Raw genomic sequence first — 11402 nt, forward strand, 5'->3', positions numbered from 1 at the left:
TGATTGTACAGCATGGGGAAGTGATCTAAAAGACTTGGATAACTTTTGGATTTGCCAGATACATTAAATAGAAAATAATATGCATCCAACTGCCAGCAATGGCTATTTCCATCAAGAGGATGAGTATCACTCTAGAGAAAGAATATCTTCTGAGACCTCACAAACTCTACACAGGGTGTGGAATAGTTGCAGTACATATCATTTGCAAGATTCACTGCAACTAGTCACCAAGGCTTCTTTTTTTTGTACCTCTCAAATCTGCAGATGCTTGGGAATACTGCCATAAATACTTCTCTATAAACTGACATAATCTTGGAAATAAAACAAAAACAACAGGCACTCAAAAATTCAAAATAAAAACATTAAGCAGGTCAAGCAGGATCTGAGGAAAGAGAAATCGCGTTACTGTTTCAAGTCAGACACCATTTCCTCACACAACATTTTGATGTGGAATTATACCTTCATTCTCAACAATTGCTGGGTCAAAATTTAGGAATTTTCTACTGAGTAGCATTCTCATGGGTTCTTTAACAACAATTCTGCAGCAATTTAAGAACATAGTCATCATACATTTTCCATTAGTTGTTGGAAGACAATAAATGTTGGTTTGCCAGTAATAATCACATGGAATGAATATATGAAAAAATTTCTAGTATATTGACTTAATTTCTATTTTTCTTTTACATTACTGATGCAATCAGTGAAAAACTGCTTGCATAGGGAAAATGCTTTTTTTACTTTGGAGTGAGCAACCATGAAAATGTCTCCTGAATTTTCAATGAAGGGATAGATTTACTGAACAACTGGCCTATGTTGACCCCAGCATTACTTGCATGATGTGGTAATCCAATGGAACTTGCGCTGACTATGCTCAGTACTTGCTTTAATTGGTAGCGCTACCAAAGATTTTGCATCAAAGAGCTATTACAGGTATCTTGACAGATAGGAGTAGAACGCACTACTTAAGTTCAGCTCATAGGAATCCTTTAATGGTCTCATTCATATGATTTTTTTCTGTACTGAACTTTAACGTTGACAGTGAGGTTACTGGCTGAAACTAAATGTAGAATTTGAAAGCAATTTTACATTTTTCATTTAACAGGAGATACTTAACTCTGTTATATTCTATTATCATATACAGTCCTAGGAATTCATGCCTAATTAGTACCATTAAATATTTTACGTAGTAGTGTCTGTGAACTTCATATAGCTTCCAAAATCTGTTCAATTGAAGTCAAAAGAATGAATTTCCAGAGCAAAGTACATCAGCAGAGAGGATATTCCTGGACAAGAAGCCTGGGCAGAAGGTTGGTAGTTTGCCAAGTGCAAGAAGTTTTAATTCAATATTGTACAAGTATAAAAATCCTGAAAGTTGGCATTTATAGCAAAGTTAAGTATTAGTTTCAGTTAATAATGAGGCTTTAAATAACCACTGTAATTAATGCCAAATTCTCTATAACTGCAAGTAATGATAACAAGCCAGACATCCAAAGAAAGGATATCTCATGATGATATTACATCTTCATTGCTGAAGTAGTCATTATGTTCTAGCGGAATGGACTAAAGATCCATTATAATCATTTTTTTATGAATACAAATCCCACTACTACAGCTGCAGAATTAAAATTAAGTGTATGTGGAGTATGATGCCTGTATCAATAATAATGCCTGTAAGAGCATTGTATATCCTTATTGTATTCACAAAGGGAGTGACCGAAACCATATTTACTCTGGCTGACTTTGAACAGCTATTGCAGATAATATGGCAAGTTGTCCAGTTATATCAAATATCAACACAAAGTAATTAAATAAAACTGAACAGATGATCAAGAGTAACACACACAAAATGCTGGAGGAACTCTATTGTGGCAATGGAAGCAATTGTGGCTTGACCAGTCTGTGGGTCAGTCTTCACATTTGTGGTACTATCACCTTGGTTAAGTTGGTAGGGTTTCCCTTCATTGTGTTTGTTCTGAATGCCCAGTTCAATGCTTGATCATCTATAAAACAAGAGTTTCTGCAGATGCTGGAAATTCAGAAGCATCTACAAAATGCTAGAGAAACTTAGCAGGTCAAGCAGCAAACATGGAAAGGAACAACTAGTCAATGTTTTGGGCTGAGTCTCTGAATCTGGATGCGGCACCTCAACCTAAAAAGTCAACTGTTTATTCCTCTCCATGGATGCTGCCTTATCTGCTGAGTTCCTCTAGCATTTTGTATGTGTTACTCTGAATTTTCAGCATCTGGAAAAACTCTTGTGAGATAAATGATCATAATTGAATTGGGTGCTCAATACAAACACAACAAAGGGAAACCGTATCATAAACAAGAGAAAGTCTGTAGATGCTAGAAATTCGAGCAGCACACACAAAGTGCTCGAGGAACTCAGCAGGCCAGGCTACTTCTAGGAAAAGAGTACATTTGATGTTTCGGTACAAAATCCTTCTGACCTGCTGAAGGGTTTTGGCCCAAAATGTTGACTGTACTCTTTTTCTAGATGCCTCCTGGCCTGCTGAGTTCTTCCAGCATTTTGTATGTGTTAAAGGGAAACCCTGCCAATTTAGCCTAGGTACTAATATCACAAATGTGAAGATTGACCCATGGACTGGGTCAATTGCTTCTACTGTCACAATAAAGATGATGCACAAATGAAGGTGGATGGGCCTAGGAATCATTAGTATTGACTTTGAACTTACATGACATGAAGTCAAACTTGAACAATTATGCCTAATACTTCGTACCTCATTATCATTGAATTGAATTGACTGTATTTCTTGCATCCTTCACATACATGAGGAGTAAAAATCTTTACGTTACGTCTCTGCCTAAGTGTGCAATGTGTCATCATAGTAATTTGCAGTAATTTATAATAAATAGAACAGTCAATGTAACATAGAGTACACTCAAATCAGTTTGATGATCTGGGTGGAAGAAGCTGTCCCAGAGCCTGCTGGTCCTGGCTTTTATGCTGTGGTACAGTTTCCTGGATGGTAGCAGCTGTAATAGATTGTGGTTGGGGGTGACTTGGGTCCCCAGTGATCCTATGGGCCCTTTTTTTCACAACTGTCTTTGTAAACATCCTGAATCATGGGAATTTCACAACTACAGATGCACTGGGCTGTTCACACCACTCTCTGCAGAGTCCTGCGATTAAAGGACGTACAGTACCCATACCAGGCAGTGATGCAGTCAGTCAGGATGCTCTCAGTTGTGCCCCTCTAGAAAGTTCAATTTGTTGTGGATCCTGTACTACTAGTTGGAAGAAGCACTAAGGTTAGCAGAGCGATCGAGAGCGGGTGACGATGGCGGACCCAGTAGAGCAGAAGAAGAAAAGGACCTTTAGGAAATTCACCTATCGAGGTGTGGATCTGGACCAGCTCCTTGATATGTCCTATGAACAGTTGATGCAATTGTATTGTGCTCGACAGCGGAGGCGTGTGAACAGGGGTCTGCGCCGTAAGCAGCAATCCCTCCTGAAGAGGCTGCGCAAGGCCAAAAAGGAAGCTCCGCCTATGGAGAAACCCGAAGTCGTTAAGACACATCTTCGTGACATGGTTATCCTTCCAGAGATGGTTGGCAGCATGGTCATGAAACTCAATGAAGGACATAGAAGAGTATACCAGGCAGACCTAAAAATGAAGGCTACTCTGGTGAAACTAGGATGGCATGAATAACAAAGATTGGAAATGGCATGCAATATACAGAGTTAAGCAATCTCTCACAAGGGACCTCAATAAATGTCTGCATCTGTGAATTGTGGTGGAGAATTAAATGGCTATAAGGAGTTGTTACCCTGAATATAAAAACACAAACACGAGGAAATCTGCAGATGCTGGAAATTCAAGCAGCAACACACACAAAATGCTGGTGGAACGCAGCAGGCCGTGAATGTCTCCTTTCCTCAATTCCCTCACTTTTCTGTTTGCCAATTCTTCAGTCAGTATTGGCAGGCTGTAGAATTGGCAACTAGAAGAGTAGGTAGTTGAATAAGCTCGCCTTCCTCCCAAAACCCCTGCTTACTTAGAATCAGCATTCAACAAATTCAGTTTGCCCCATGTGATATCATAAAATGGCTGAGAACACTGGAAGCAGAGAAGGAAAGGGTTCCTATGACAAATTGGCTACAGTGCTTAAGACCTGTGATCCAGACTTACCCACTTGAGCAAGGAGAAATCTGCTGAGTATTAGCTATCTTGAAAAAGCATGGCAAAACCAATCCAACTCACTCATGTCTCATCAGCCTGTGCTCAGTCAATAAAATAATGGGAAAAAAAACTATCAACAGTCTATGCAGTGACAGTTACTCACCTTAAGCCTGATAAATGAGGGTTACGTATTGACTCTGCCCAGACTACTCAGCTCTGGGCCTCAAATCGAGTCCAAACAAGAAGAAAGCAGATGGCTTCCAAAGGCAAGGTCAGGGTGACTTTCGGGAAAATTTGGTCTGGTGTGTCACCACAGAGTTTGAATAAAATTAACTTTCATTAAAGGATAACATCAATTTGGCAGATGAAAACTGCTTGTGCATGTTGGATGCCATTATCTTTGCAATGAGGTATGTTCTCAAGAATTATTCACGGTAACCATCTTCAGCTGCTTCATTATTGATCTTCCCCTCACAATCAGGTCAGAAGTAGAGGTGTTCACAGATGACTGCAAAGTTCTATTTGCTGTTCCTGAGACAATGGAATCTTCCACTCCTGCATGCATCAAGATCTGGGTAATCTTCATGCCACATAAGTGCCAGTCAGTGAACCACCTCCATTGAAATGATTATCTTCCTTTTTGTTCAACAGAATTAATGCTGCTGAATTCCACAACCATCAACGTGTCGATTTTGAGCAGAAGCTTAGGTGGATCAACATGTAAACACCAAGGCCACAAGAGTACACAGGAAGCTCACTTCTTGCAAGAGACTCATTTTCTAACTCAGCTAAGTTTCACCACTGGGTACAAGGAGCATAGTGTTTAAGTTTTTACCTCTTCCCTGGATGAGTGCTGGCAAAGCAACATTCAAAATACTCATTACTTTCTAGGACAGGGCACTTTTCTTGGCTGGCATATCATTCGCTACCATAAACACACACTCACGACACGACTGGTAAAGCATCGCTGCAATGTGCTTTGTCTGGTAGATACTGCAGTACCATCAAGAGATGTGCAGCAGATACTTGAAAATATCATCTCCACTCACCCCCATTACACCGACTTCAAAATATAGTAGCCACTTTACTGGTCACACCTGCACACCTGCTCACTAATGCAAGTATCTAATCAGCCAGTCATGTGGCAGCAACTCAATGCATAAAAGCATGTAGACATGGTCAAGAGGTTCAGTTGTTCAGACCAGACATCAGAATGGTGAAGAAATGTGATCGAGTGACTTTGATTGTGGAATGGTTGTTGATACCAGACGGGTTGGTTTGTGTATCTGAGAAACTGCTCATCTCCTGTGATTTTTCACCTGCAATAGTCTCTAGAGTTTATAGAGACTGGTGCGAGAAACAAGACAAAACATCCAGTGAGCTGCGGTTCTGTGGGCGAAAGCACCTTGTTAATGAGGGAGGTTAGAAGAAAATAGCCAGACTGGTTCAAGCTGACTGGGAGGTGACAGTAACTCAAATAACCACATTACAACAGTGGTGTGCTGAAGAGCACGATACATTGAACCGTGAAGTGGATTGGTGACAGCAGCAGAAGACCATGAACTTACACTCAATGGCCACTTTATTAGCACAGGAGGGACCTGAAGAGGCCACTGATTGCAGTGAATAGCAATCAAAATCCTGCTGCTCATTCATGGCTTTATGATAATATTTTGACCACTTTTACCTGCATTATATATTTCTGGAAAACTTTTGATAGGGAATGGGTTAAAACTCTATCAAGAAGTTCTTGTTTCTTTTTCCAAAATTCCAGGTTCCTGCCCTGTTCTTAAATCATATAAACTACTTGATGTAACACAGCTGAATTAACTTTATTTCTCTGCATAAGAAGCTTTTCTTCAAGATTTGAATCTGCTGTTTCCTGCTTACACATTTACTTCTGCAAACATCAGTGCTTTATATGCAACAGGAAATTCTGAAAAGGACAACAACATTCTACGAGGAGTCAACTTTATAATTATGTCTGTAATGAGGTCTGTAGTACCAAACAACATTTTGTCAAACACTGTTGCTTTAAGAAAGGAAGTAATATTTAATTTCGGCTAATCTGAGACTTAACATGCAATGATGAAAACCAAAATGTGCTAAAGATTTCAAAGCTTCCAGCTAGGAATGATTTCTCTTGACCCAAATCCTATGCCTCTGGGGATCAAGATTATTTGTAGTGAACTGCTTACATGTATTCTGGGACTGACAGTCCTCTGTGTTGTCCTTGGAATTATTCATCTGTTTCCATCATCTTTTATATTATATCTTTCAGAGCTAATCTAGGGTTACTAGATTATCCCGAAATCTCCGGAAACTAATGATTGAAGTCCAGGGATCTGCTTCAAGTTTCCTAGATTGTTTAGACTTTAGGGACATTAAACAGAATTGTGGCTAAGCTTTTCTTTTTTGTATTTATTTTTATTTATTTAGAGATACAGTGTGGAATAGGCTCTTCCGGCCCTTTGAGCAATTAACCAACCAACCAGTATGTCTTTGGACTATGGGAGGACAATGGAAACCCAAAGGAAACTGAAGCATTTCTCGGGGAGGACATACAAGCTCCTTGCAGGGGATGGCGGTATTGAACTCTGAACTCCAACGCTCTGAGCTGTAATAACGTTGCACTAACCCCAATGCTACCGTGGTGCCATCTCTGTGAAAACCACTGCGGACAAAATTAAAGTGCGTTGTTGTCAGCTTTGTGGGCATTGGTGTCTAGAAGAGGTGGGCTTTTAGAATGAGAGCGATGGAAATCAATAGCCAGAACTGGCTGCTTGGAGATAAGAGGTTAGATGATGCAACCTCCATGAGTGTGATCATCCCTGATCATCACTGACTTTGATGCTTAAACCAATTCTGTGGGTGATGGAAGTGCACAGATTTTACAACCTAACTGAATTACTTCAATGCAACCAACTTCAGAGTTAGAATTTAACTTAAGTATATTAGCATATTGTTTATTTAGTGCATAAAGCAGAGGCTGAATTTCTAACCAATTGACATTTAATCAAAGAGAGGAGGGATTAGGTACCATCTAGAGCCATTTTATGGAAATACAGTGATGGCGTTTATCAAGTTCAGAGGTCAAAGTGTGTTGCCAAGATGGAGAAGAGTCATTCTGGTGGCCCAATCAGCGGCAGGAACAGCGCACAGCGAGGAGCTTTGCGGGTGTTTGGTATCATTCCATAAATAGAAGTGCAGAATGGACAAGCAGAGTGGCTATTTTTGGGAGTGGGCCAGTGGTGAGAATGGGAGTGTCAGGCTTTGGTCAAAGGAGGATTCAGCTCAGAAGAGACATTGGCTCTGGGTAAGTTGTCTGGGTAAGTTTTGGTTAAGTTTTCTTTTTTACTTTCTGTGCAGCTTAAATAGTCTGTGTGTTCTTCATGCTGTTGGCATCCTGGGAGACCCAGAGTTTTCCAGGGAGGTACAACTGCTTGAAGCGCATCCAAATGCAGCTTCGTGAAGACCATGTTCGGGATCTGGAGCAGCAGCTGGACGAACTTCGGCTTGTACAGGAGAGCATGGAGATAATCGATCAGAGTTACAGGGAAGCAGTCACCCTGAAGTTGCAGGCGATGGGTAGCTGGGTAACTGTCAGAAGAAGGAATGAGACGGCAAATAAGCAGTTAGCACAGAGCACCCCTGTGGCCATTCACCTCAATAGTAAGGAGATGTTTTGAGATGACCTCCCAGGGGAATGCCACAGGGGGCAGATTACTGGCACTGAGCATGGGACTTCAGAAATAAACAAATATTTTGGCAAACAATATACAGTACTCAGCACAGAAACAGAAGGAAGAGATTCCATATAGACAGTGGAGTGATGTGTAATATAATTCCTCAGAAGTCTGTAGATTAAAAAAACAGGATTTAACGATGTACAACATTTCAACCATAGTACCAGCTTGAATTAACAAGTGTGCAGCTGGTTGAATATCAAAAGTTAAAGGTTCATTTATTATCTACATATGCAACTCTGAAATTCTTCTTCTCCAGGCAGCCTTGGAACCAAGAAAGAATGGCAACATGAACATCAACCACCAAATTACCCATCCCACATGAAAAAATGAAATAGATTGGGTGAAAGATATAAATATAAAAACTATAAGACTGAAAAGAATCTATAGTCCAAGTCCACATCCAAAATCCAAAACCTGGCTAATGCTCTCCAGGCACAGTGGGATCTTCCCTCTCCAGAAGCAGAGTGATCCCACCAGTGATCAAAAGGCAGGCAATTGGGGTTCACTTTCTGCATTGGCTTCAATGTTTCAATCTCCCTCTTCCATTGGTGAAATGGAGTCAAATGTTAGCTCACACTCCGTCCTGCAGCCTTCTCACCATGACGTTCACACACACCCTAAGGAACTCTCTCTGAGACTGCAGAGTGCTGAAACACCCAATCTCCAAATGGCAAATCCAACTGTTCCAGAATCTCCTCAGGATATCTGGGAATACTCCAGAAGTATTTAAAGAGAAACTGAATGAAAGAATTGAAATTCTGGTATTACCAATTATAAAATAGGTTAACCTTTGGGTATCAAGCTTGTAAACCAAATAAACCAAATAACTGAGGGCCTGTTTGGACGATAATGGTCAGAAGAATCGATCACCGATGAATCACTGGAGAGGAATCCATCTCTGATGAATACAATTGAAAATATTCTGCCAGTTCTGAATGGAGCAAATCTTGTCAGTATGTTGGATTCTGCTGTGTAAATATTTATAAACGGAATTTGTTTTTAATAAGCTTCAGCACGCCATTGGAGAGGACTATTAGCCAACCGAAGTTCATGGAAACTTGTGTAGAAATTATATGCTGACCATTGAACGTAGAACAGGCCCTTCAGCCCACAATGTCTGTGCTGCTCATGATGCTGAGTTAAACTAATTCCCTCTGTTTGCTCCATATCCTTCTCTTCCTGAATATAAGCATATTCATGTGCTTATCTGATAAAGCATACAGTGAACTACACAGCACTAGATTGAACTGAACTGAGCTGAAACTGAATATCCCTGGACTGGTTTATTGACTTGGTAGCTTGATGTTTTATGTTCTGTGTTTTTTGCTCATTTTTTTGCCGTTTATGTGATTTGTTCTTTTATTGTGTGTTGGGGTTTGATGTTTCCCTTGAATGAGGTCCATTCTGTTTCTTTGTTTCGTGGCCGTCTGTGAGAAGGCGAATCTCAGGGTTGTATACTGCATACGTTGATAATAAATGTACAGTACTTGAATCAGTTTATGTTAAACAATTGAACTGGTATCTATAAAATTGAGTTTATATGCTGGATTTGTAGAAAACTCAGAACATGACTTATTGTGTTAAATGTGGAAGTCGGAATACTTAAATACAGCATTAATGGAAAGATGTAAAAATGTAGAATTAGTTAAAGGTAACTCAAAAATAATACACATCACAGGTTTTAAAGTCAGTCATCGATATTGCCAAGATGGAAGATGACAATATTATAAATAGCACAGAAATATTGACAATGTGATTCATAAGAACACAGAGAATGTGATGAGGGACACTCTATCAAACAGAATAAGCAGCTACTGTTGACAGCTTAATGCAACTCAGAGGAGCTCAACAATAAATAAGTGAAAGTAACTTCTTTATTACAGTAATTATTATTCTGACCTGGTCTTTGAATTTGAACAATAAAAATAAATATACAAATCAAAATCGAAATATGGTGGGCACTGAAGATCAGAAACAAAAATAGAAACTGCTGGGGATACTCAGCAGGTTAGATAGCAGCTGTGCTGAGATAAATGGAACTAGAATTTCAGGTCAATGACCTTTCGTCATAACTAGAAGGCATTGATTATGAAATGCTTTAAAGCAAGTGTGGAGCCAGGAACCAGAACAGGAGATGCGGCAGTAACAATACAAAACGATCTGTGAAAGGATTAAACATTTAATGACATACGGGTTAATAATGCAGGACAGGAGACACTGATGTTTTGTTGCCTGATGGATTTCCCCAGTATTATGTGTTTTTATTACAAATGTGTAGAATTCTACAGACCGTAACAAGTAATATATATGGACCTTGTACAATAGGTTGCTGCCAAAGAAATTCTCTTCAGATTAGGATCATCAAACTATCCTACACTCACTTCAACTGTTGTTATTATTAATGGGATTCTTAATCCTCGGGCTCTAATTTATCATAGATCTTTTTAAAATTCTTGTATATCTGTCTTGAATTGAGTCCCAAAGAAGTGTCTCAGGCGAAACGTCAACTGTTTACTCTTTTCCATAGATGCTGCTTGATCTGCTGAGTTCCTCCAGCAATTTGTGTGTTGCTTTGGATTCCAGTATCCTCATATTTTCTCGTATTTTTGAATTGATGATATTTTATATGTTGCTATGAGAATATTATGGGCCTCCTTTTACTGACTATACTTAGAAACATTTCCAGTGTTGAGGAGTTCCTCAGGATCTGTCAGAGTACCAATGGAACTACATGAGCTAAGAAACAATTGCATTTCCTTAGACCTATCAAGTAAGCATGCAGTAATTGCATTGTGGCTCATGAAATATGCAGGGAGAAATCAAATAAGAAACCATAAAATACAATGTGTTGTTGAATCAGGCGGCCTTGAGGGATTAAAGCCAATTTCCCCTGCCCCACAATAGAACAAGCACCCTGATGTTCCAATTGCCATAGCGACAGTCTCTCTGAAATATTAAGAGCAGATTAGCGGAAAGTTCTTGCTTTTGTCTGAGTCCTTCTCTTCTCGTTCTGCTTCCTACTAAAAGCTTCAAGGAGAACCATTGCATAGAAATGATTGGATCCAATATTAGAAGATGGATCATTTTGACCTTTGGGTAAGAAGGGCACTGGTGATTATGAGGAGATGAGAAAACAAGAAAAAGAAGGGAAATGAGTGAAAGATTTGGCAAGAGAAAATAGAACAACTATTGCGCCTTGTCAAACCATGTGTAGGGTTTAGTAGTAAAGAGCTGTGTGGGAGAGCAATCTGTCTCAATTGCTTTCATCAAAATTATGAGCTTTTCTGAGGATGAGGGTTTCACTGCTAAAATCAGGATTCATTGTCTACCCTGAATTTCCATTTCACTAAAGCTCGTGCCACACAGATGATGGAAGAGCAGTAATAACTGGAACTCTGAAGGAAATGCTCAGACCTTGCCAAGCCCCGATTCAAATCAATTAATAATGAATTGTTCTAAAGAAAGTCAATCAGGAAGAGCACATATAAGGTAATCAAATGTAAATCTT

General features: G+C 39.6%; 1 protein-coding gene across 1 annotated transcript; it reads left to right on the forward strand.

Annotated features, from left to right (window-relative positions):
• The first annotated feature begins 3286 nt into the window (after nucleotides 1-3286).
• On the forward strand, nucleotides 3287-3674 carry LOC132379709 (small ribosomal subunit protein uS19-like). Its single transcript, XM_059947999.1, has one exon. It carries the CDS (start codon nucleotides 3303-3305, stop codon nucleotides 3672-3674), a length of 372 nt encoding a protein of 123 aa, XP_059803982.1. The 5' UTR covers nucleotides 3287-3302.
• Nucleotides 3675-11402: the final 7728 nt, after the last annotated feature.

The sequence above is a fragment of the Hypanus sabinus genome, chromosome 22, assembly GCF_030144855.1.
Source record: "Hypanus sabinus isolate sHypSab1 chromosome 22, sHypSab1.hap1, whole genome shotgun sequence".
NCBI classification, from domain to species: Eukaryota; Metazoa; Chordata; class Chondrichthyes; order Myliobatiformes; family Dasyatidae; genus Hypanus; species Hypanus sabinus.

What these genes read in the sequence shown, in the direction of transcription:
- LOC132379709 (XM_059947999.1), top strand. Translation starts at nt 3,303, where the DNA reads ATGGCGGACCCAGTAGAGCAGAAGAAGAAAAGGACCTTTAGGAAATTC.